This window comes from Balaenoptera borealis, assembly GCF_965194805.1.
Source record: "Balaenoptera borealis genome assembly, chromosome: 3".
Classification (NCBI taxonomy): domain Eukaryota; kingdom Metazoa; phylum Chordata; class Mammalia; order Artiodactyla; family Balaenopteridae; genus Balaenoptera; species Balaenoptera borealis.
The window spans coordinates 13,316,971-13,343,554 of record NC_138866.1 but is presented as its reverse complement, the minus strand read 5'-3'; the positions used below and the strand labels follow the sequence as shown (position 1 = coordinate 13,343,554).

Here is a 26,584-nt window from a genome sequence, read left to right as displayed (position 1 = left end):
AGCGGTGGCAGGTCCCCACGGGACAGCACACGAGGAACCAGCCATGTGCCCTCCTGAGACAGGGGATGGGCCCGTCCTGCAGTGCAGACTTGGCGGCTCCCCAGCTCCCGTGGGCAGGGACTTCGCTCACCGTCAGTGGCCTGCAGACTGTACGTAAGCCCCAGGGCCAGGTAGCCTTTGGCCTTGAACTCTGACGTCTTCTCTCCCGCATCAACGACGGTTTTGGCAAACTTCTCAGCCTCTTCCAACTGAAAAACCAGGTAAGTTAAAAACAACACCAACATCCTGCAGAATTTCTAACATGAGTTCCCGTAAGCATCTGCTGTCCTAAGCGATTTCTGATGAGTCACTGTGAAAATAACTCCCAGATCTTCCAGTTCCACTCTGGTGATTCTGTTTTCTTTATTTGAGCTTCTCAACAGTCCTCAGGATTCCCACCTTGCCTTTTTGCTTTAAACCTTTCCTTATTGCTTTTTTGCCCTCTTTTCCAAGGTCACTTCCATACTTGGTGGGGCTCTTTGTCGTCTCTATTTTTCACTGATTGGCTCTGTAATTAGATTGTGCTAGGTATTCAGAAGTTATATATATATGTATGTATAATTTGTAAAGAATAAAGTTCTTGAAATACTTTGTGCTTGGGTCTTTCCTTTTTTGCATGACATAAAGAATCTTTTAGGCTTGGATTCTCTTTCCCACAAGCTGTTAGAAATTTCAAAACTCCATCTATTTATTTTACAATACACCGCACACAGACCTCGCACTGGCAGATTCCAATGGGAAAAATGTGCACCTGTAAACTACACCCACAATAAGACCTTTTGCACAACTCACTAGAGGCAAAAATAATAAGATTTGCTCCTTCGGGGTATGGTAAGTGTTGTTGTTATTGAAGCTGGGTGATAGTACATGGATGATAGTTGATTATACTCTTTACTTTTGTGGTATTTGGAAATTTTAATGATAAAAATGTAAAAAAAGTACAGAAAAGATTTGTTATTCTCATCTTGTAAAAAAGAGTCAGGTTTACGTTAGGCGTTATGGTGATGAACGATGCCATCGCTGGAAGGAGTGTGGCAGAGTCACAGCTGGAAGCTGGCATTTTCAAAACCGAAAGATTCGGTCCACTGCTCCGGCCACTCTCGGAGCCTGCCTGCGTGTCCCCTCACTTGCCACACCAAAGTGTTAAAACCTGCACGGACCACACAACACCTTCACGGCTGTGTTTCAGGTGAGAGCCACATTTCAAAATGTGTTTTTTCTTCCACACTTTCCCAAGAAAAATTTGACCAAAGTAGGACACTTTCTTCACAATGTTTACTTTCGCCCTGCTGCGTGAGAATAGATGGAAAAAAACGAGCAGCAAGGACCATAATGGTAAAAAACCTTAGCCAGGTGCCTCAGTCTTTTGGGCAACTTCTTCTTATCACTAACCTTGACATGAAGTTAGAGAAAGACATTAAAACTCCACCGTATGTGGCGATCATCTATACATCGTCAGCGATTGTCTGAGTTTTCTAGTTTCTGCTCAAACAGTACATTTTTGAGGTACTACAACTGTTACAAATCAGGCTCTTCCCAGATTCAAAGCTGAACAAGCACATTTGAAGCGGAAAGCCTCTGTGCAGGAAGAGGAATGAAGGAAGTTGGGATTACACATGAGCTCAAGTAGAGGTTGACTCTTGGCTTTACAGAAAAACTCAGGCTCTCCTAAGAGGGAATCACTGAGTGACATAGACTTTTTCAGTCCCATATGACTTGCATACAGGATGCATCTGAGTAGGAATTCCAATTCTATCTTACCATTTCTACTTTTGAAGCACATTCCCATGAAAAAGAAAAACCTGGAGTTGTAATGATTCCCCGAAGTCCTTGGGGTGGGGTTGAGGCCTGAGGAGGGCTGGAGCCCAGGCCAGAAGCCCGGGGCTCTGAACAGCCTTGCTTTTGTGTAGCTGATGAACTGCTACTATTTCCTGTCTGCCTAGGAATCAAAAGGGTGGCAGCCCCCGCACACGCGGAGGGCCCCAGCCCCACTCACCCGGTGGAGGGAGCCCATGCACAGCTTTGCGGCCAGGAGCGGGATGGTGGCGTCGTCCGGCTTCAGGCGGATGCACTCTTTCAGCACCTTCACAGCGCGAGCAGACTTGGCAAAAGGAGATCATTTCTGTGAAACTCAAAATTTTTGACAGAACCAAACACTAAAGCCTTCCCAGTGGCGTTTCTGGTTAGGATACCCTCTTAATGAGGTTTTCCAACTTTCACCCAATGAAGCAAGGGCCTGGGGATGGTGATAACCTGAGCTTGGAACTTTGGGGGGACCGGGGAGTAAACTGTGGTTAAAACAAGTGAAAACGCTGCCCCAGAATCCCCCTACTTTTATTCCCTACTTGTGTAGCCATTGTAAAAGTAAGAAAAAAATAAAGACAGTGGAGGTTTACGTTATTATAAAAAAGAAACTATCCAATTTAAAGCATACCATTCAGAATTGAAAGCATACCACTCCACTTAGCCCAAATAATCTTGTGTCTCAGACTTTACAATTCACTAAAGGGCCCAAATTAACAAGAATAACAGCGGCTATTATCTTTATTGAGTGTGTTCGTTTTGGGGGTACTATGCTAAACACCTTGTGGGTATCATCTCACTACCTGATGACAATTCTATGAAGTCGGTACCACTTCTCCATGAGACGGAAGAGGAAGCTGAGACACTAAGTGACCTGCCATCGGTCACACGGCTTTGAGGGCAGCACCAGACCTCTCTCTCCACAGCCCTTGCTTTCAACCAATACCATACACTGCCTCATATTACATCTTGCTAAAGATAATTAGCAGATTTCCCCCGCCAGGAATAGTTTACACTCTCAAATGAGTGAAAGGGGTCAGTGTGAAGAACTGACCTTAGTTTAAGCCACAGCTTCAGATAAATAAAGTTACAATGACTAGAAAAAGGCAAGAATTCCAAAATTTTCTTCTCATTGATGTGTCCATGTTGGCCCCAAATAATTAAATTCGATCGCTCATTTATAAATGACCACAGGACAGTTTCAAATAACTGGTGTAGACATCTACCAGGCATCACCTCATCCCATGAAATTCAAGTTAACCATCAACACAGAGGATTGCATGTTCCAAAGGGAGACTCACTTTTCCAGCAGCCATGAGTGACAGAGCAAACTGGTACCAGAGGTGGAACTCCTCAAAGGCAAACTTCATGGCTCTTTCTAAGCACTGGTTTGGAAAGAAGAACAAATGCAGACAGGTAAGAATTGCCGGTGTTGCAGCCGGACAGGTGTGAGCTTGCGTCTGTGCACACTAAGAGAAGTCCTACCAAATCTGCTTCCCTGGAATGCTTAAAGCACCCTCCTCCTCCTCCACCGAACCCCTCCCGAGGAGCCCCCTGAGGCACCCCACTGGGCCAGAAGCCGCGGACAATCCACCATTGACTACAACACAACCCTTGATCCCAAGTAGCTTTTCATCCAGTACAGGCAAAGAGGCAGGTACACAAACTACTCAATACAAGGTCCCAACTGACAAGCGCCCCAAGAGGAGGAAACAGAAAGTACTGTGGGAAAGTGGTCACGGGGATCAGGAATGGCATCCTGGAAGACTGGTACTTGAGCCGGTTTTGTTGGATGAGAAGGGAAAAAACACAGCTATGATTTGGAAACGGTACTCCAGGAAGAGGGGGGACAAACAAAGACGTGGAGGCATGAAAGAGTACCCTTTGACGTGCCCATGACAAGTGGTCCAGTATAAACCCAGCTGAGGGCACGGGGGCCAGAAGGCAGGTGCGGCTGGGGCCACGTCACTGAGAGTCTGACGTGGCGGCTCCTTGTCTGAGTTGTTCCATCTCCCTCCCCCTCCCCAGCTTTGGTTCTCCCTCCTCTGTGCTCCCAAAGTTCATACCTGTGTTAACGTGATGTCTTCACCCTCCCCACCCCACCCCAGCCCAGCCCAGCCCAGCCCAATCCCACTCTGAGAAACTCTCCAGGGCAGAGATCCTGGCTTCTCTGTCTCCTCAGTGCCCACCCCGAGGCAGGAGATCTACAAACGCAGGTCACTCAGTCAATGAGGAGCCTCTGGTTTCTGCGCAGAGTGACACGACCACGTCAGAACCTAAGGAAGATCACGGGATGAGGGGGGTGTATGACGAGGGGGGTGTATGACCAGGGTGGATGGAGGCCAGGAATAAGGCGGATAGAATGGTCCAGGGACTTCAGAAACAAGGACAGAAGCAAGAAATGTGTCTGAATTAGAATCAGCAAGGAAGGGCCACCCAAGGCAGGAGCGGGTGGCTGGTGAGTGAAGGGGGCCCCCAAAGTCTCCGGCCTGCATACTCGGGAGCAAACCCATGGCACAGAAGGTCTGTGTATGCAGGTGTGTGTGTGTGTGTGTGTGTGTGTGTGTGTGTGTGTGTATTAGAGAGAACGACAGAGAAAGAGACAGAGAGAAAGAGAGAATGGGGAGGCAACCTGAGGGGAACAAGCAGGCAGAGAAGAAACTGCAGAGATGAATTAGAAAGCCAGGCCCCTGGAACAATGGGCCTCTCATGTAAGGCCTTCTCCCATGGAGGCAGGTTCCATAAGATACAGAGGAGAGCCCAGTAGGGAGCTGTCCTGCTCAGCCACTGTTTTCTCTCTAAAGATGGAATGAGGTGGTTGCTGGGAGGGAAGAAAAAGAACAGGGCTAGGAGTTTTTTAAATGAACAGAAAAGCTTTAAACAAGGACAAAAGCTTCAGCCTGAGAGGACAGAGAGCTCCCATCAGGGGCACCTCAAAGACTGGTGTGGACCTGCAGTGGCACCTTCGGCACCACGTGGCCACTTGTCTCCAGTGACGCTCCATGCAGCCCGGGAGCAGAGCAGGAGGGCGGGGGGGGGGGTTGCTGAGGATTAATGGATGGACAAGGGGGGGGGGCCAGGGGGCTGGGGCTGAGAGACAAAGGAGCCGCCGAGAAGGTGACACTGAAGGTCACGATACAGGTAGAGTGAAGGGGTGAGAGGAGAGGAAAGAATTCCAGAATTTTAAATGGTAGTCACAGAGAAAGTCACAGCAAATATTACGCTGGCTGGTTTACTGTGAAAACCTGCCCTAAAAAGTATATTAAAAAGCGAAGTATAAGCAGTCGATAAGCCCATGCTAATGATGGTGTAGGATGTAAAACGGACACTTGTTCCCTTATTTTGATCACACTGGAAACACACGTAGTCAAAAACTCGGGGGTGGACATGTGACTCCATCCTAGACCAGGATGTTGGCAGAAGTTAAGGGGAGGGCATCTGCAGTTGGCATACACTTTGCCCTCAGCCCTGGTCCTTCTTCCGCCCGGGACACAGACTCAATACTGGAGGTGGGGCAGCCAGGAAGTGAGAAGCATGAGGACAAATGCTACTCTCTAGAATGACTGAGCAGAAAGGGAGAAGGTGCCGGGCCTCTGATATCATGAGATGCTGCAGCTGCCTCTCATCAGACTTCCTGCCATGGGGAAAAAATAAACTCATATTTGGTTAAGGCACTCACTATATGCTGGTTTTGTTAATTACTTCTGGATACACCTCTCACTAATAAAAACACTGAATAGCAGAGCGGGGATCTGAATCTGTCCCCAGAGCCCTCTTACCTGCTCTGCTACACAGATGAGCAACAAGAAAGCATTACTGTGCCTTTAAGGAGCACAGTGGGTGTAAAAAGAGGAAAGCAGCTCACTGAGAAGATCAAGTGGGCAAGATGGGGTGGTGCGGGAAGACTTAACCCAGGTGTGGGGTGGCATGGGCTGGGAACATGTGGGGGAGGACAGGTATTAAGGAGAGAACGCCAAGTGGTGAAAAGCCAACAGTGCTTGGAAACTGATTTAGGGAAGGGGGATGAGGGATGATGAAGAAGGAAACAAGAATGATGATCACAGAATTAGGCAAAGGAGTCAGTATGTGGAGAGAAGTAGGTAGATGATGATCAAAAATGAGGTTTGGGGCTTCCCTGGTGGCGCAGTGGTTAAGAGTCTGCCTGCCAGTGCAGGGGACACGGGTTCGAGCCCTGGTCTGGGAAGATCCCACATGCCGCGGAGCAACTAGGCCCGTGAGCCACAACTACTGAGCCTGCGCATCTGGAGCCTGTGCTCCGCAACAAGAGAGGCCGCGATAGTGAGAGGCCCGCGCACCGCGATGAAGAGTGGCCCCTGCTTGCCGCAACTAGAGAAAGCCCTCACACAGAAACGAAGACCCAATACAGCCATAAATAAATAAAATAAATTAAAAAAAAAAAAAAAAAGTAAAAACTTAATATTAAAAAAAAAAAAAAAAAAAATGAGGTTTGTTCTACAGCTCCACTCAAGTAATTCATTGCAATACAACCACTAAGCACTTAAATATGTACACAGAGACATTTAAAGGTTTAAGTGCTTTTCTGCCTCCTTTGGTGAAGAAGAATGATAAATATCAACTTCTTTCCTGATAAACAAAAGGAGCTCACAGCTGAAACAGTCTGTTCTGAATCAGAAAGCTAGATCCTATAAATAAGTGTGCATCCTTATTTTCTTTTGCGACAAAGGCTAACATACTCATATCCTCAGTGAGAAACATTCATGGAAGTCTAATTGGTATAGGGCTCCATTCCAGGTGCTCCAGGGAAATACCAGCCCTCATAAAGAGTGGACTCAGAATCGCGGGGCTACCAGGGAACTTGGGAAGCATCTACTCGAAGTCTCTTAACGGAAGGGACATTTGTCATTTTGGCTGCCTATCACCTCAAAACTCTTCTGTTGGGGCTTCCCTGGTGGCGCAGTGGTTGAGAGTCTGCCTGCTAATGCGGGGGACGCGGGTTCGAGCCCTGGTGTGGGAGGATCCCACATGCTGCGGAGCGGCGGGGCCCGTGAGCCACAATTACTGAGCCTGCGCGTCTGGAGCCTGTGCTCCGCAACAAGAGGGGCAGCGATGGTGAGAGGCCCGCGCACCGCGATGAAGAGTGGTCCCCACTTGCCGCAACTAGAGAAAGCCCTCGCACAGAAACGAAGACCCAACACAGCCATAAATAAATGAAAAATAAATAAATAAATAGATAAAAAAACAAAAACAAAACAAAACTCTTCTATTTATTTTCAGGCAGGGGTTGGGGTAAGGACACCCTAGATAAAAGGGGAACAGACTCTGCTTTCCAGGTGCCAAACCTAAGGGTGAATGAAGGAGGGAAGCAACTGGAGTGTGTCACGTGACCTGAGCCTGGCCAGTGAGATGTTCCTGCCAGCGAGCTGCATCCAGAGGTCTGGGCAGGGGGGCTGGCCGTTGGAAGTTGTTTTCCGTGGCGAGGCCTGGGGGCTAGGGTAGCAGCTGGGTTGGTGGAGGCCCTCCAGAGTTAACAGTATCCTCCCAAACTGGGGCAGGGGGCTTGCCTCCTTAATTTCTGCTCACCCCTGCTCTTTAGCCTTCTGTGGATCCTGCGTGCTAAACGGTATGCATTGGTAGATGCATGCCTTTTCTGCCTGAATTAACAAGTCGGGTCTGTTACCTACAACCAAGGCTCTGAAGGTGCACCCAATCAAATGCTTCAGGCCCCTCTGATAGCACCCCCTACCACCCAGCCCCCAACAAGTAGTTGTACTACTTCTGCCTGAGAACCTTCCAGAATAGGGAATTCATGACCTGTACAGCAGCTAGAAATAAAGGATCACCACAGATTAAGTGTGTGAATTTGGGCAAGCCAATTAACTTCTCTAGACCCAGATTCCTCACTGTAAAATGAGAAATATAATAGTAATTAATGTAGAGAGTTATCAGGAAGATTAAATTAGTTAATGCATAATAAGCAACAGGAACAGTACTTCAGATACAGGCTAGTAGGTGCTAAAAAAAGGTTAGCTATTACCTAAAATTAACATTCTTATATTAAGAGAGAAAATGGAACATGACATCTATCATTTTACCCAAATTTAATATATGAAAATTCAAACGTATAATACATTATATCAGAAATAATTATTTACAAAGCGTTTCCTCATTTTAGAAAAGGATTCAATCTGAGACCCTTGAAAATAAAGTACTACTTTATGGAACCAAACTGTTAGAATACATGTTTATTTCCTTAGTAAGTGGTATGGACTAAAAGTTTGTGTCCCCCCAAAATTCTTACGTTGAAACCTAATCCCCAATGTGACCGCGTTAGGAGGCGGGGCCTTTGGGGTGGATTGGGTCATGAGGGCGGAGCCACAGAGAGATCCCTTGCCCCTTCCGCTGGGTGAACAGCGGGCAGTCTGCGACCAGAAAGCGGGCCTTCACCAGACATCAAATCTGCCAGTCATGATCTTGGACTTCCCAGCCTCCAGAATTGTGAGAAATAAACGTTTGTTGTGTACAAGCCACGCAGCCTGTGGTATTTTGTTACAACCGCCCAGACTCGCTGAGACAACAAGCTCTTTGCTAACACTGCAGCCAGGTGCTCTTCTAATTGCTTTACAAGAACTGCCTCGTTCGCTGGTCCTAATGACCCAACATTAGGGTCCAAGCAGGTACTGTTACATTTACAGAGGAGGGAAATGGAGCACAGCTCTGCCATGTGACCATGCAGGGTCTCAGAGAGCTGCGGCAGATCCAGGATCTGCACCCAGGCGGTCTGGTGCCAGAGCTGGAGCGCTTATCCATAGCACTCCACCGCCTCTGAGACGTTAATTACAGATAAGCCACTCCACTGATTGGGCCCACCCGTACTGCATAAAGCGAAGCATAGCTAAATAAAAGCCTCCTAAAAATGCCACATGTTCCCCGAAATATTTCCGAGATTCGACAATATTTTTTACTGCTGAGGGGCCCTCGCTCCTGTGTCCTCTTGGGGATCCCTGAAGCTCTGAGGACTGAAACTCTGCAGAATTTTCAGGAAACTTCACAGATCCCAGAGATGTCCACCAGCACCACAGTGGCCCACCTCAAAGGTGCACAATTTGACAAAGATGTACACAGGCCATGGTTTCCTCTACACTGTAGATCTTACTCCTCCCAGCTCGGACCCCATTCTCATAACTATAACTATCCACATCCCATTATAAGCCGTCGGGGTGTCATAAAGAGAGTTAGGAAATGCAAACCAGCAATTACAAATTAACCCTTCACCCCAATTCAAAAGTATTTGCGCTCCGGCCTCAGAGCCAATGGCTCTGTCTTCCTGTGGGCTCTTGGCATGCTCTATACAATGACGGCAGCTGGCTCTGAAAAAGTGCCCAGACAGCTCCAGATGCTCCTGGAATCCTGACGCCAAGCGTACCGCTAGGCTATGTAACACGTCCTCCCCTATGTTCCTGTAAACACTGAGATTATATAAATCTCTAAGCACTCAGGTCGACATACCTCAATCACAAAGGAAGCGAATGCACCGAAGACCAAAGGGAACTTGGGGTGTCACTGGAGCATCTGCTATCCACAGCCTCTGCCCCTTAGACTAGGTCTTTGCTCACCCCAATTCTGTTTGGCTATCCCTTTTAAGCACCTTAAACACACATGTATGTGACAGAGTAAAAATTTCCAGTTTTTTTTTCTTCTTAAAAATTTTTATTATTACTATTCCTGTTCTCTGTGAGTTAATTGCCTTTGATATAAATAAGTTTGGTGATAAAAAATTTTTATTATTGAAAAATTTCAAACACAGACAAAGATAGGGGAAATAGCATAATAAATCCCCATGTACCCTTCACCCTATTTCAACTACCAACTCAATTCTCAACTCTGTTTCATTCATATCCCTACCCATTTCTCCCCAACATATTATTTTGATGCAGATCACAGATAGCATAACATCTTGTCCATAAATTTAAAAAATTCCAGTTTTAATGAAGTAGGGAGCCTGGGAACAGAATATATGCTATAAAGTGAGATAATTCACATTTCAATAACGGTTCCAGTCTAAAAGAAGTACTAATGAAAATGGAAGAAGATGTAGGTGTTGCAGGATGGAGACAGACGGGAGTGGGGTGCATATAAGAGGCGGCTTCGGCCCCCCAGACCCAGCCTGGCTGGTGGCTGGAGAGGAAGAGCAGAGGCAGCACGAGGTCGAGAGGAGAGCAGCGTGTGCTGACGGCAGCGGCTCTAAGGCCAGACTGCCTGAGCTTAATCCAAACACCTCATTCACCAGCCAGAGGGTTGTTATAGGGTTAAAGGAAGTAATACGTGTAAAATGCTTAGAAGAGTGTCTGGCACAGAGTGAATGCAATAAACATGCTACTGCTGATGTCGCTTTCATGAACCAAAGAAGTAGTGGATTCTGCTGCAGGGCTAGATCTGCAGTGAGGAGCCCTGGGAACGGGGCTGGGGTGCCAATGGAGGGCAGAGGGAGAGCGGAAGGGAGCCCCTAATTGGAAAGGGGGAGATGAGAGCGGGCCCTTTTCCACTTCCAATGTCCAGAGGAGAGACGGCAATGTGGGCCTGGGGAGAGGGACATGGACTCCAGATCTGCAGATCCCTGAGTCACCCACACAAAACAGCAGGTGACATCTCCAAATCATCTCCCTTACAAGAAAAGATGATGGATTTGGCAACGGTATTATCTCTACCGGGAAAGACAGGCCCATTTGCTGTAATCAGACTACTGCCACCTCTCTCTAAATCCCAGATAACATTCATTTAATACCAAGAATATTTGGTAGAACAATAATTAGACTCTAACTGGCATCCTAATCATTTGAGTGGTAGTCAAAATGTCACTTCCAAAAATGTTATTTCCTCTTGGTAGCAAGAGCTCATCCTTCCCAGCCTCCTATTTTGGCTGTTCATAAACCAGCCATCTCTGAGGGGGCTCCAGGGATGAGAAGTTCTTCTGGCAGAAGAAAAGGATTTAGCAATTACCTTCCTGGTATGCAAAGCCCAATTACACGAACTGGGTGCATGGCAGTGACAGCTGTACGATACCACAAGCAAGGAAAAGCCAACGTCTATATTTGGAATTCAACGGTGAGATTCAAAAGCCCATGGGGGAGGGGGCAGGAATAAAATAATCAGATACCCCTCAAATTTAGCCTGGAGGGGAAGTCTAAAATTCATCACTATTAAAATAGAACAAATAACATAGAGAACTGTCTTCATTATTCACCTTTGTGGACAGGTTTGCCATATCCTGCAAGTTCTCGTAACCTAGATCCTTCGATTGATTAGGAAGGTTTTCTTTTCTACATGGTGTATACTTAATGAATCAATTAATAAATGTAATTCCTGGCAGGTGTGTAACAATTTTTAAAAATTTAACACGGTATATGAATAATATTTCATTTCCTTACTTTAACGATGAAAAACTATCTAAGCAATGAAAAACTATCTAAGTAATTTAGACATTTTGGACCATTATCTTAGACCCACAGATTGATATAATCAGAGAGCGTGTTGACCTTTGAGATTATCTCGTCCCATTCTTACTTTACTAAGTACATGGAAACCAAGACCCAGAGAGAGGAGATAGGACCGGCCCAGGGTCACACAGTGGAAGCCCTGAAATTAGAAGCCAGGTCTCATGATGCTCAGGTCAGAGCCCTTATTTCTAAATTAACTGCATATAAAAGTACAAATTAAAGCGGAGTTCGAGAGATCTACTCTCCAAGGAGTCTGGGGCCAGGAAAAGCTTCTTCTAAAAGGCAGGCTGATGGGACTCTCAGCTACAAATAAAAGTCCTCCTACCCAGTTTTGAGAAAACATAGACAACACCCATCAAGACTTGCTCAAGTTTTCTCCCCTTAAACTGGAAATAAAATAGAGCAAACCCCACATCTGTGCCCCCGCTTCCCGTTTCTCTTTTTGCCCTGAAACAGCGATACGGCTCCAAGCAGAGGAGTGTCAAACCTTTATTACTTCGGCAAATGCTTAAATTAGAGGCCGACGCTGCCTCTGGCCATGGTGGGAGGAGTAGAGAGTGGGTTGTTTTTCAAAGGTCACAGACTTTATTACAGAGCGTGAACGCTGGACGCCACCCTCCGGCACGCCCTCCCTTCAAGGATGTGAAGCAACTGGATCAAGTTTGCACAGTGTGTAAAGGGTCGCCAGGTTTCTGCTCAAATACCGCTCTATCTGCTCTTTTGCTGATGTAGCCCTTTGTTATTCTTACAAAATGAATCCCTAAATTCAGGAAATGGGCATTTCATTCCTCTCCCTCCTCCCTCCCCAACTGCCCTCACCTTTTGGTCTTAGTTTTCAGTCCTCCCCTGGCTCTGGGCACCAGGGACTTCAACCATGGTTGCCCCTTGACACACACAAGATGTAGGGAGGGAAGTAAGGAGTCCCAGGTGCTCCCTAGAGGTGTGTCTTACACAAAGTAGGTGTTCAACGAATGCTTGAATATAGGTCGAATGTTAGGATCCATTCTTCTGGATGTCCTTTAAGGGGGGCAACAGACAAATCTTCATGACCTTGGATTTGGCAATCGATTCTTAGATATGACACCAAAAGCAAAAAAAGAAAAAAATCAGTACACTAGACTTCATCAGAATTAAAAACTTGTGTGCATCAAAGGACATTATCAAGAAAGTGAAAAGACAACCTACAGAATGGGAAAAAGTATTTGCAAATCATGTATCTGTTAAGGTTTTTATACACATTAAATAAAGAACTCCTATAACTCAACAACAAAAAGACAAACAGCCTAATATAAAAATGGGCAAAGGGGACTTCCCTGGTGGTGCAGTGGTTAAGAATCCTCCTGCGAACGCAGGGGACACGGGTTCGATCCCTGGTCCGGGAAGATCCCACATGCCGCGGAGCAACTAAGCCCAGGCGCCACAACTACTGAGCCTGCACTCTAGAGCCCACGGGCCACAACTACTGAAGCCCAGGCGCCTAGAGCCCATGCTCTTCCACAAGAGAAGCCACCGCAATGAGAAGCCCACGTACCGCAACGAAGAGTAGCCTCCGCTCGACGCAACTACAGAAAGCCCGCATGCAGCAATGAAGACCCAAGGCAGCCAAAAATAGATAAATAAAACAATAATTTTTTTAAAAAATGGGCAAAGGTCTTGAACAGACATTTGTCCAAACAAGATACACAAATGATGAATATGCACGTGAAAAGATGTTCAACATCATTAGTCAATAGGCAAACTCACAATGAGATACCATTTCACACCTACTAGAATGGCTATAATACAACAACAACAGCAAAAAAACAAAAACAAAAAATAAAAGCGTGGGTGAGAATGTGGAGAAACTGGAACACTTGTGCCTTGCTGCTTGGAACATAAAATGGTGCAGCTGCCGTGAAAAACAGTTTGGTAGTTCTTCAGAAAGTTAAACATAGAATTACCATGTGACCTGGCAATTTTACTCTTGGACATATACCCAAAAGAACTGAAAGCAGGAACTCAGATACGTGTACACCTGTGTCCATCACAGCATTATTCACAATAGCCAAAAGGTGAAAACAATCCACATGTCCATCAACAGACGAATGAATAAACAAAATGTGGCATATACACACAATGGAATATTATTCAGCTATAAAAAGGAATGAAGTTCTGATACATGCTATCAGATATATTATTACAACATAGCTGAACCTTGAAAACATTAGGCTAAGTGAAATCAGCCAGAAACAAAAAACTAGTATTGCATGATTCCATTTGTATAATGTACCCAGAATAGGCAAATTCATAGACACAAAAAAGTAGCTTAGAGGTTACCAGGTTATGGGGGTTGCGGGAATGGGGAGTATTGCTTAATAGGTACAGAGTTTCTGTTTGGGGTGATGGAAAAGTTTGGAAACAGACATAATGGTTATGCAACACTGTGAATCCAATTAATGCCACTGAATTGTATATTTTAAAATGGTTAATATGGCATTTTTTAAGTTGAAAAATTTTTTCCCTTAAGGGCCATAAGAAGAGAACAATGATGCTTAATTCAAAAAACATACCCGTAATGGTGGGAACATAGATACCTGTGGCCATGTCAGTAGCTGAGATTCTTCAGGGCAGGCCTGTCATTCAAAAATGATGTAGTTGATCCCTACTGGGCTGACCCCCAAAGCTGGACCAGAGTTGGGATCTGCACCAGTCAGTGCTCTGCCCCAAGCAGGGCCCACCTCTTCCTCTGCTATTTCCCAAGTAAATGACCTTTAACCTTTGGGCCTACCTGGGGAAGATACACTCACTGCACATCCAGGGACAGTTTACCCCCAAACCAAAGAAAAGCAGGATGAGAATGTACATTGGTTTTGAAGCACGGGTGTGTTCAGCAAGTTTTTATTGTGCACCTATCACGAACCAAACGCTCTACCTTGATTTCTCAGAAGTCTGCGGCTCCGTTTGCATCAGGCCACCCTGATGCCTTCTAGGGACCCTGGCATGTAGGTCAAGGCTGGGTTTCTGCAGAGTGAGTGGGGCTGCATGAAATACCAAATGTTAATGTAAACTAACAAATGATAGGCCGGTTAAAGAGATGTCGTTAGACGTTCAAGCGTTTTTTACAAGGCTCCCTGATTAAGTAAGCGTTTGGGGTAGGGATGTGTAGACGTCCCTTCGGTACGAGCACTACCCACAGTGCCACCCACAGAACCACAAAGTTGTTGAGATTTACCCCAAACAAATGAATACGAATTCCACAGGAAAGATAAAAATACCACTTCTGTCTTTAAAGCTGCCATGTCTGTGTAGAGGGGATACACACACCCTTCAAAGAGGACCCCAAAACATTCTGTCAAAATGGAGCCATTAATAGCCAAATTCAAGAAACAATTCCTTAGCAGCTTGGGTTCATTCTAAAAAACAGAGAAAGCGGTGCTTGTTGCTTTACTTTTAATAGCGCAGGTTGTCATGCCAACTAGTGCTACTGTTTAAAAAGGGGGAGAAAAAGAAGTGTTCCCTCCTACACAAACCTTTCAGCAGGGCTTCACATCAGTCTTTAAAAACATGAAAACTCCTAGCACTGGAGATACGGTAACCATTGCGCTTATATTTAAACCTGTTAGGATGAGGATGTGATGCTTCTTTGGTTTGAATTCCCTTTGCACACAGCGCTCCTTGTTCAGGATCCGGCTGCACAGCGCCCCGAGAGAAAGAAAGGCACCGTGTGGGCACACAAGAAAGCAGCCCATCTTGAGATGCGAGGGGAGCCTTCCCTCTTGAACCACAGAGACAGAGAGGAGAGTTTTTTTGCAAAGTGGCTCTGCTCCCCGCCTAAGCACAGTTCTTAAGGGGGCGGACTCTGCACAATGCTTACGACACACGCAAAGGTGTCGTGACAGGAGGGACTAAGAGAAGATGGGCTGGGAGCCACCCAACCCTGTCCCTGCTGGTGCGGGGGCGCCCGGGCCCGGGCTAGCCGCGTCCTGACTCAGGAGTGTTGACGCTGTGCGGGGACAAGAGAAGGGAGGAAGGTATGAGGACGGGGTGAGAAGGAGGCAAGACCTCTTCTCTCACAGTGGCCTGGTGGAGGTGAACTCTTCTGCTCATGAAAGATTCCACCCAGAAGAAAGGAAGATTCCTGCAGTGGCACAAAGGCAAAGACAACCTGCTCACAGACCAGCTGAAGGGTGATGTGCCAGACACGTCAGGGCCTGGCAACCTGGCTGCATGCTTTCCACCCAATAGCCTCGCCTCCTCTCCTGCCTCCATGAGAGCAAAGCCTCATGTCCCTGCACCTCCGTGACCTTGATCATGAGGGTGTCCCTCTGCTCTTAGACTTAATTCCTATCAGGCCCCGAAGAGCCAATTCATACGTCAGCTGTTTGTCATTCTCCCTGGCACCCCCAACCTGCCAGCTCTGCTGCACCTGGCCTAGTCCCTTCACCTGCAATTATCGTGCCTTGCACTATCTAGTCTTCTCTAACTGGTTACCTTTCCATGTGTTGCTTTCTGATTTCCCTATCTAGACTGGAAGTTTCTGGAAGACAAGAGTGTTTTTGTATACTTAGTTGCTTCCCACATGCCTGGCAACTCCTGGGCACACAGCGGTAGAAACAGCACAGCAGCACACGGCTGCTGTTTAATGAGCTCTACGTGTAGGGCTCTGTTCTGAGCACTTTACAGGAATTAGCAAATAACCCTCAGGATGATCTGACATAGGTGTGATTATTATTCCTATTTTACAGAAGGAAAGACTGAGGCACAAGTGGTTAATGACTTGCCGGGATCACACAACTAGTAAGCGGCAGAACCAGAACTCACACCGAAGCTCTCTGACTCTAGGGCCTGTGCCCAGGACACATGAGATGGCTGACCTGGGTTTGGGGGTTGAGGAGGCAGGGCTGGGGTGGGGATGTCAATGGAGGGGAGGAGAAGGATGGGGAATATCCACAATAAAACGTCTATAATAACTGTCCCGTTCCCTGAAACTTACATAGATGTACATGCACTTGTTCATAAAGAGATATAGGACAAAGTGATCTCTAAAATGTCAGTGGGTAGTCAACTATTTCAGGAGAGAGGGATTCTCAGTGACTTTTTTCTTTTCCATGTTTGTAGGTAACGTTTGATTCTTCAAGGAGTCTGCTGGGCTGTAGCACATGGCAGAAAGACAATGAAGCTGTTTTCATTATAGGAGGAAAAGGAAAGCAAAACAAAATAAAAAGAGGGAGAAAAAGAAGGGGCAAGGGGGACAGCCATGAAATGTTTCTCAACAGAAGGTGTTTGAGAAAGATCACTGTGGTGACGATGCAGCAGATGAAGACAGGATATAAACAACGGCCACGTGAATGATAATGATAATCCCAACATCCGCGGGGCCCAGAGAAATAATGTAGGAAGTTTAAAATCCAGTTACTCCATGGCAGCACTGCCGCCACGGCCAAATGTCCACCAACTGATAAACGGAGAAACAAATCGTGGTCTATCCATACAATGGGATGTTACTCGGCCATAAAAAGGAATGAAGGACGGATACACGCTACAATGTGGATGACCCTGAAAGCATTATGCCAAGTGAAAGAAGCCAGACACAAACGGTCATATAATGGATGATTCCATTTATATGAAATACTCAAAATAGGTAAATCCACAGAGTCAGAAAGCAGATTAGTAGCTGACAGGGCCTGGGGGGAGGGAGGAATGGGGAGCAACTGCTTAATAGGGACGGGGTTTCCTTTCAGGGTGATGAAAGTGTTTTGAAATTAGAGGTGATGGTTGTACAACAGCATGAATGTACTAAATGCCACTGAATTGTACCTTTTAAAATGGCTGAGTGTATGTTATGTAAATTTACCGCAATTAAAAAAAAAAATCCAGTTAGCCTTTTAACCTAAAGTCCTCAGGAAATGGAAGAGCAGATGAGAAGAAAGAAAGGAAGGGGGGGAGGAAGGAAGGAAGGAAATATACAATACAAATTGGGGGGAAAAAAAGGGGAAGGAGGGAAGGGAGGGAGGGAGTAAGGGAGGAAAGAAGGGAGGGAGGGAGGAAGGAAGGGAGGGAGGGAGGAAAGAAGGGAGGGAGGAAATGAGGGAGGAAAGAAGGGAAGAAGGAAGGAAGGAAGGAAGGAAGGGAGGGAGGGAGGAAGGGAGGGAGGGAGGGAGGAAAGAAGGGAGGGAGGAAGTGAGGGAGGAAAGAATGGAGGGAGGGAGGAAAGAAGGGAGGGAGGAAGGGAGGGAGGAAAGAAGGGAGGGAGGAAGGGAGGGAGGAAAGAAGGGAAGAAGGAAGGAAGGAAGGAAGGAAGGGAGGGAGGGAGGGAGGAAGGGAGGGAGGGAGGGAGGAAAGAAGGGAGGGAGGAAGTGAGGGAGGAAAGAATGGAGGGAGGGAGGAAAGAAGGGAGGGAGGAAGGGAGGGAGGAAAGAAGGGAAGAAGGAAGGAAGGAAGGGAGGGAGGGAGGGAGGGAGGGAGGGAGGAAGGGAGGGAGGCAGGGAGGAAGGAAACCCCAGCAAATGAGGGAAGCGGGACACTTGAAGTCATAGCCTGAGACCAAGGGAGAGGGGTCCGTGCTCAGCCAAGGGCGGACCAAGACCCTCCTCCAGGAGGTGAGCTCTCCAAAACTGGGGCCAGCCCTCGAGATGCTGTGCACCTGCGCCTTCCTCCTAAGACAGCTCTACTTAGATCTGCTTCACTGTGGCCGCCAAATGTGCACTGGGGGAAGCTCCATCTGCAAAACTAAGTAGAAATAGCAAGAAAAGCTAAAGCCAAGGATTCAAATCCTTCATTACTGGATGAGACCCTGTGTGGAGAACCCCCGGCAGCAGCCAGCCCAGATGGCAACTGCCTGCTGCTTGGCTGCCTTCCTCTAGGCTGGGAGCCGCTCACGGACAGGGACCCCGCCTCGCCCACGCCTGCATCCCCGGCCTGAATCACAGCCCCTGGCACAGAACCAGGGGCTGCATTTATATGTGTTAAAGAAATGAATGTCCTCTATTATATATATTTTTGATCCATCGATTTTTATGTTTAATAGATAAGACACAGATATGGTACGAAATTCAAAAGGCTCCAAGGGATGTACAGTGATAAATTTCCCTTTCTTCCACCGTTCTGCTCCAGCACCTTCAAGGCAATCCCTGACGCTGTTTCCACTGTTGTCAATGTGACTAGAGCATATTCTGAATTGCAAAGGCTCCGGCAACCAACCGGACTACCCAGTGACTTGGGCGTCAGGTCATCACCACGAGATGAAGCTACATGTGATGTCAAGGTGAAAGTCATCTGGCTGAAAACAAGGTCCCAGGGTTCCGTGCCGGGCAGAGGCACATGCCAGGGAGCTGCTGGCTCGCGGAGGAATGCCGCTAGGATGACAGCCGTGCCCCTGGAGTCATTTGTGGCATGACGAGAAGCCTGTGGGCAGGGGCCATCCAGGCTGTCAGCCACGCCAGCCACCTCAGGCTCCTCACACCTGTTGCAGACACAGGTGAATTTCAAGCTGGGGACAGGTTCTGTTGCTACATGATGGGAGGAAAGCAGACGTGCAAACCACACTCAACCTTGGCCTCCGAGAAACTTTTAGTGGTTTGTCGTGGGTGGAGGGGAGTTCACCTTAAGAGAACTCAGCTGTGAGCTGGGTGGCACTCTCCCCACAGATGGGCTCCTTGGTGGAAGCGGCTGACAGGAACTAAGCTGGCCAGAAGGAGAGGGTCCCAGGAAGCCAAAGCCCCTGGGATGGTAAAGAATCTGGGCCAATCCCAAGCCTAGGCAGTGTCCCAGGGGGTGTACCGTGTATGACAGGAACATCTGGACTCATTGCCTTATCTAAGCCAGATTGCAAGGGCTTTTTTTTTTTTTTTGAAGACTGAGTAACCATTGCCCTGTATAGTCACCAAACCAAAGACTAAAAAAAGATCCAAGCCACGCAGGCTCATCTGTTCTCCCAAGGCTCCTGCCTAATGTGGCGATGCACCGGCAGGCAGGCTACAGGGTGAGCTGGGTGCTTATCTGATTTCAGCCAATCTGTTACTGTATTTCATTCCCTGTCCTCGTGCCCAGAGGCTGTTGCAATGTGTGTAAATTTAGAAAAAGAAAGATAAATAACATGGAAAAGTTCATTTTAACAAAAGGAGTTGTTTTTCTTCCCTTCTTTCTTTTTACTCCACTAAAGAGAGGATAAAATGATCTTGTTACTGATTTAGCCCCTACCAGGGTGGATTTGGCATTCTGGGCGGGGACTCAGTAATGCATAACCACAGCGTCAGATTAACCAGCTTCTTCTGAAACTGTAAAACTGTCAGGCTTCCATCCTAAATGCTTCTTAGCAGCTGAGGGCATGAGACGGCAATGCCTGCTACAAGATCTGTAAGCAACTGGGGTCTCTTCTGAACAAGTAAAAGACTCTACGTGAAGACGGTGTTTACTCCCCGTGAAGCCTGTACCAGCTCACCCAACGTACACTGTGCCGGAAGTTGCCAGTGCACCAGGAGTTATGCATCGATACCTTATATAAAATAAAACCTGTTTTACAAGGAAATTAATATCACACATGGGAGATTGGAGTTATGGTGGAAATTACACTGAAAGAGAAACTGCTTGAGAAACGCCTGCCTTCTCTCATACATGAACTCACCCCAGTGGGTTTATGGACCCTTGGTAGGAGATGACCACCAATGAATTCCACCACTTAATCGTTTAGCCCAATTCGCATTTTGCAGAGATAGAAACCAAAGTTAAGTGATGGGCCCAAGGTCACATGTCTGCCAGCGACGGGGGGCGGGGGGCGGTGGGGACAAGACCAGGTCCCACAGCTCTTCCCAGTGCTGGTACCGCCAGCACTGCCCACTGCTGGAAGTCAACCAGACTCAAGGGCTGTACCTCTGACAGCATCTCATACTGGCCTCTTCTTCCAAGAGCGATGGTCAGTAGATCATAGACCACAGATGCGCTCTGTAAACTGATGAGGCGGTCGCTCTTGTGCTCAGGTATCCTGCTCAGCACAGCGTCCCGGTTGGCCTGAAAACAACACAGAAGAGAGAAGCAGACGGTGAGCCAGCCCGTGCACACAGCTGTCACCTTGCACAGAGAAGCCATCCAGGCTCTCCTGCCCCTGAGAGCTTGCCGAGGGTCTGGAGACAAGGGCACAAATGAGCAAGGGGTCATTTATTCAAAATCCCCAGAGCACCACGGCACATGGTAACATGGTATTATCCAAACGCTGAAGGCCTGGCGGGCACTTGTCCCTGTCAGCAGGCGTCTGGAGGAAGCTTTAGGAGTCGATGCAAAGCAGGGTGGTTTCTCCTGGGCTCGGGTTCACAGACAGCCACGCTGCAGACACAGCTGCGCTCTGGGGCAGCAGAATCATCCATCAAGTGAAGCCCTGCTGCGCCTCACTTGTAGATCCTGTTTCTGCTGTACATTAAAGAGTGGGAGAAAATTCCCAGCCCCACACTTCCCATCACCAAATGGTGTCATCAAGTTCCATCAGTCCCACAGAGATACAGCGTACTTTTCCTCTCTCACCCAAGCCACGTTCAAATCCCTATATGACATCTTCATTGGAACAGACTACAGAAACGAATTCAACTTTGTTTAGGGAAGCACAAAACAGATGTACAAGAGACAGCAAGAAGCAAACGGATTTTTGTTTTAAAAGACGTTAGCACAGAGGACCCAGGAGAACACCAGGGCATGCCTATTTCACTCCCCCACTGCTTAGCACAGAAATACAGCAGGTGCATTCAAGCTTATTCATCTCATCTATCTAGAAATCAACCGCTCTTCACAGTGACTTGTTTTCATTACTTTTGAAATTTCTCCCCCGATTCCTCCAGACATATCACATGTACTGGAGACTCTGACCATAGCTCATTTTCCTTTTCTCCCTAATAGGGAGTTCAGTATCAATAAAGTTAGATTTTTTCCTGTCTTCTTTTCCTTGCTAATGAACAGAAGTCCATCCCTAGGAGCACAGAAAGGGCCCCTCCGTTCTCCCCATGGAAGTGGCACGTGCAGGGCGACGGTCACTGGTCCAGGCGGGCTGATGTCTACCTTCCTGCCTGACACTCGGAAAGGCCACGCACACAACCTCCTGCTCGCTAACGAGGTGAATGCTTTCTTTCGTGTGAGTCCAAGGCATTGCCCTGTAGCCTCCTGTCAGTACTTACTCATTTTAAAACTCCTTACTCTTAAATGTCAAAGACAAATAAGAATATATAAGACAGGCCACTTCCTACAAAGTGAGTCATCTCTTATGGAAACAAGCCTGCTTTTGAAGATTTCATTCTAAGTTTTTCTTGTTAGGAGTGCCTTTCGAGCCAACAAAAGAAGCTCTGAGGAAAATACGGCCTGCTGTAAGTGGTCTCATTTTATTTATTTCCTCTAAATGTTCCATATTGAGATGAATGCCTGGGAGGGAAGGGAACAAGACAGAACACCATTTAAGAGAGATTTTCAGGTTATGCCCAAATGCGTTTTTTTTTTCTTTTTCTTTTTAAAAGAAAAAGTCTATCAGTGCTTTTTGATTAAAAAGGTACAATATAGAACCTCAAACAGGTCCACAAATAATAAATGTCCCAGAACATTGTCTCAGTGGTAGTTGTACTAATACGGTTCTGATAACCCCTTTCTCCTGGGGAAACTAATTTGACTTGAGGTAAGAATGCAGTTCAATTCCAAATGAGTTCTTGTAGGTGGAGGGACTATTGACAAATTTATGCTCCTAAGTTAAAATTAGGACCAGTAAAGAATACAATTTTCTCAGATACCAAAAAAGCCCGGCAATTCTCATTTTGGTTCTGAAATGGAGCACATCTATTTTCGGTCTAAAAACTGAAAAAAATCAAGTAGTCAAGGGAAGTGAAAAAAGACTTCCAAAGGCAACTGAATTTAGATTTCTACCTACGTAACTATGGAATGATTTACAGAGACAACATAATCATTTTGGTTGGCAACCTAGTACTTCATATTTACTGTCATTGGATTTCACCATCCTCTGAAGAGACTTCCTGGAAATTAAACACGACACAGTCACATTTGACTGTCTCCAGGGGACCCGAACTTTGAGTATTACTAGTTTCTACCACTTCAAGGAGGGAGCAGGAGAGTTGGGGACATCACTCCCAAGACAACAACACTTAGAGCGAGCATTCTAGAGATGTGGCCATGTTTCCCAAATTCCAATCTGGAGCACACGGTCTGACAATAGGACTCAATACTTTCAATCAGAATTGTCCAAGAAATCGAAAGTGTATGCTCACCACGCTTTCAGAATTTTTACCCCGTTACTAACCAAGTCTGCCCAAAGGAAGCTAAGTGCCAGGTTGTGAAGAGTCCCGCGATGAGGGCTGTGTGGGCAGCCCCCCCACGCCCCCCCCCCCCCCACAGAACTGATGACGGTGAGACCTGCCCGTCTGAACACCAGTTACTGGAGGACACTGGGCGCCAGCCTGTGCACATATGTGCCTCCACGTCTGTGCCAAGGTAGAGTAGAGGATGTAAGTGACACCGTCCTAAGTCACCAGCTGACAGTCAAGGAAAGATGAGCCGCAGGGGCAACCTGTTTCCTTCAGAGGAAGTGGGGCCAATGATGTCAGCGAGCTTCCAAATAAAAAGAAGCGGTGACTCAAGCAGTCTCGCTCTTATAAACATCTCGGGGCCATTACACAGAACAAGAAAACCCAAAGCTTTAACTTAAGGCAAGAACGCTACGCTGCCTGCCTAATCCCAGCCTCTTTGCCCCTCTTTCACTCAGCACACAGGCATTCCTCTTGTGCTCCATTTCTAAGTCTTTCTCCCCGAGTGTATTTCACGCCTCCATTTAAACTGTCTGCTTGGGGAAGAAGGGAACACCTTCTCTTGCTTTAGTTACGACTCCTTTTCCTCCTTCTTTCTCCTCCTGCCTGCCTGGTGGGGTGGGAGTTATGGAAGAAGGCAGGATGCTCTGCTAGAAGAAGCAGCAGACCACTGCATGATGCCTCCATTCTGCCTGCTCTGGGCCTCCGGTCCCTCGTCTAAATAACTAGGTGGATGTGAGGACCTCTAGGTCCCTCCAAGTTCCAGGGGCTTGCTGTTCTGCTCAGCTGCTCAGCAGACACCACTTACTTGACAAGGTATTAACTACTATAACACAGATTACTCCAGAATGTTTCAAGCCGGGCTGTCATGTCTAGCGATATGCAGAGTAGAAACCCAGTAAATGATGAGTGATGAAATTGTAGACCTACATTTGATATCCTGGCCAAACACTAAGAAAACATTTCAAAGGAATTTGATGGTCTGGCAAAAACTCCCTCACAACAGCAGAGCCAGGTAACAGGAGTGGGCTCTCTGGGCCTGAGCTCTGCAATGCCCGGGGAACAGGTGGGGGTTTGGGGAGAGGACCTGGGCAGGAGGACGAGGCAGTTTCATCAGACTGCTGCTGTGGAAAACAGAGGTTCAAGTATACAAGTGTTTCACCCCCAAATTCTCCCTCCCACCAAGGCAAATGGAGAAGGCTCATAAAGGTTACCTTTTGGGGGCTTCTTTCCCCTTTCAAGGTTCCTTTGGTGGTCATATAGTTACCCATATACAACTGTGTTAGTGTTCAATCAGTACTTGGTGGATAAATGAATGAACTAAGGGAAGAGAAGCTCCATGCTCCAGGCTGACCCAGGGACATATCTGGCCAGTCCAAGAATTAGAAACGTCCCTTTTTTTTAAACCACTATAGTTTTTTCCCATCAGGTATCCCCTTTGGAAAGTACTCTTCTCCAAAGAAAAAGAATCACTATCCTGATGGAGTCACCATATCAAAACAGGGACCATAGGAATAGGGGAAAAAAAATGTAAAAACACATTCTACTCACCATTGATTCACTAATCAGCAATAACAACAGGGCTTCTTCAGTATTTTCTTGAGGACAAAAAATGCTGTATAAAGAAAATTGACTTTGATATATGGCAATTTCAAAATAACACAAAATACATGACTAAGAGCAGAACTGAAGGCTAACAGCTTCTAGATTTTTATATAGTGTAGAACCCATGAAAAATACTGTATAATCTGGGCCCCTGAATTAATTTGTTTATTTCTATGGTAATCTATGGAATGTATAAATTTTAACTACGCATTTTAATAGCAGGCAGCTGGGTAAAGCTGTAGAAACCAAGTTAAAAGCCCAAAGAACGTTTGTGCCTATTATAGAGGCGGAAATTTTGATCACTACAAACTGACGTTATCTAAATAACACAAGCTTTCTCCTAAACCCATTACGAGGTATAAACTGAAGACATTTCACTACATGGTACTCTTCTTACCTCTTACTTGCTAGCTGGCGTATTGTATATTGTCATTTAGATGAAATAGGAGATAGGAAGCAATTTTAGAGTTTGAATGATTTCTAGACTACTGTAAGAACTTAGTGAGCTATCTTACTCAAACACACGTGTACTATGGCGTGGCACGCAGGAGCTGTCTTATTCATCAACTTTATGGGATTTGGCTGAACTCTACCATCTTGGATTAAAATAAAAAGCTTTTAAGCTCAATGTTACTCAGTATTAAAGAACAATAAAAACCAAACATAACTCTGGTCTCCATTCCCTATATCCTATTTTTTGTGCTTTGAGCGTTTTAAAAGACCTCCAGGGAATTCTCTGGTGGTCCAGTGGTTAGGACTCTGCGCTCTCATCGTCCGGGGCCGGGGGTTCAATCCCTGGTTAGGGAACTACGATCCCACAAGCCGCGGGACACAGCCGGAAAAAAAAAAAACCTCCAGCATTTTCCCCCGTTCTAAAGTTCTAGCATCCTTTGAGTAGAATTGTAAGTCTTATCACTAGTTGGGCCAAACTCAACTCTGTTTCTTTTTTTTTCGGTTCTTGTTTTTTTGTTTGTTTTTCGGCCATGCCAGGCAGGCATGTGGGATCTTAGTTCCCCCACCAGGGATCAAGCCCGCACTCTCTGCAGTGGAAGCGCAGAGTTTTAACTACTGGACCGCCAGGGAAGTCCCACCAACTCTTTTTTGTGGAATGGTAGAAGAGTGCAGTAAAAATGAACTTGGTTAAAAAAACTCCTGGATGTTTTGGAGATGACTAAATAAAGACTAAATTTACATCTTCCCAGGGGTAATATTACAATCATTTAACTTAAGAGAAGGGATGATTTCCCCCCCAAAATGGCCAAAAAAATGTTTTCCAAATGATTACAAATATTCGTTCTCTTTGAAGTGCTGGCAAATTTTGTATTGTGTCAAAGGACCATGAGGAGTAAGAAAAGTCCAGTGACTGATACCTTTTTACAATTCGGTCATCCCTGGAGGTAAGGAAACCACCTGTGGGATGGTTCCTATTGCTCTTGCAGGGCTAAAATTTTATAAAAGGGCTGGCCTGTGAGCGAGAAGCAGGATTCTGGAATGTGCAGTGACCTCCTTAAAGAGGTAACTTGAGGTGATTTGGGTTTTTGGAGATGGAACATTTCTTTCCCCTTAAATTCAGAAATAGAGCCAACAGGCTTTGAATTAAGAACGCTCATGTGTGTGTGTGCGCCTGTGTGCCTGTGTGCCTGTGTGTGTGTCTGTGTGTATCCCCATCCAGCAATCAGTTCCTGATATCCTGGCTCATGCTTACATGAAGTTGGGACCTTATAAATAAAGCAGAACCATTAATCATTTTTTTCACAGCTACCCAGTTCTGCATTGTCCAGACTAATTGAAAAGAGAGGGAGCCCATTCTAATCATAACTTAACACCAGCAAATTCAGTCCAGAGATAATCCAATCCCCAAATTCCATTTGAGCCATCTAGCCTACTTAAATGCGAGGTTGTGTTATTTTTACTAGAGCTGCTAACAAGTAGCACGTTAACTGATTCTAATTCTACTTCCTCTACCCTTCTTTTCAAGGCAGGAAAGATGGGTACTCAGGGGCACTGCAAAGTTCTCAGGGCTGGCAGGAAGAAGTGGGGGGCGGGGGAGGGGGAAAGGATAGTTTTAAGAGACATGCTTGAAAAACTACCCACTGGAATGCCCCCTTCTCCATAATTATGAATTCTCTAGATCTATTTCTGGCCATTCTTTCCCTCTTCCTTGCCCAGGGAAGTGTGGAGCTCAGGGTGGACAGTCAAAATTGTTGGGGCCTTCCTTTTGTGATATTATCCTCTTGGGGCCCAAGAGCCTCAAGGGGAGATCCTGGGGTGCCCAGGCCTCAGCCTTGTGGAGCCGGAAAACGGGGGCCTTAGACCTGGAGGAAGTTGATAGAAGGGATGGTCGTTCACAGCTTCGGTTCTGCCATCAAGTAGTTGTTAGGACCCTTCAATGTCCCC

The 26,584-nt window shown here is 46.5% G+C and overlaps 1 protein-coding gene and 1 long non-coding RNA gene across 9 annotated transcripts in view; one reads left to right on the top strand and one right to left on the bottom strand.

The window, feature by feature from the left end:
* The window catches only part of TTC7B (tetratricopeptide repeat domain 7B), a 241,144-nt gene that overhangs the window by 98,935 nt on the left and 115,625 nt on the right, over window positions 1-26,584 (bottom strand). For all 8 annotated transcript variants that reach the window (XM_082384497.1, XM_082384498.1, XM_082384500.1 and 5 more), the window contains 5 exons: window positions 24,134-24,197; window positions 20,166-20,303; window positions 3,144-3,227; window positions 2,036-2,140; window positions 131-248 (listed from right to left, as the gene is read on the bottom strand). In XM_082384497.1, the coding sequence (XP_082240623.1) occupies window positions 131-248; window positions 2,036-2,140; window positions 3,144-3,227; window positions 20,166-20,303; window positions 24,134-24,197 (509 nt within the window). The remainder of the gene's footprint in view (window positions 1-130; window positions 249-2,035; window positions 2,141-3,143; window positions 3,228-20,165; window positions 20,304-24,133; window positions 24,198-26,584) is intronic.
* LOC309625315 lies at window positions 4,388-17,500 on the top strand. Its single transcript, XR_014242456.1, has 3 exons — window positions 4,388-5,964; window positions 6,309-16,175; window positions 16,416-17,500. It is a non-coding gene; the product is annotated as an uncharacterized lncRNA (long non-coding RNA).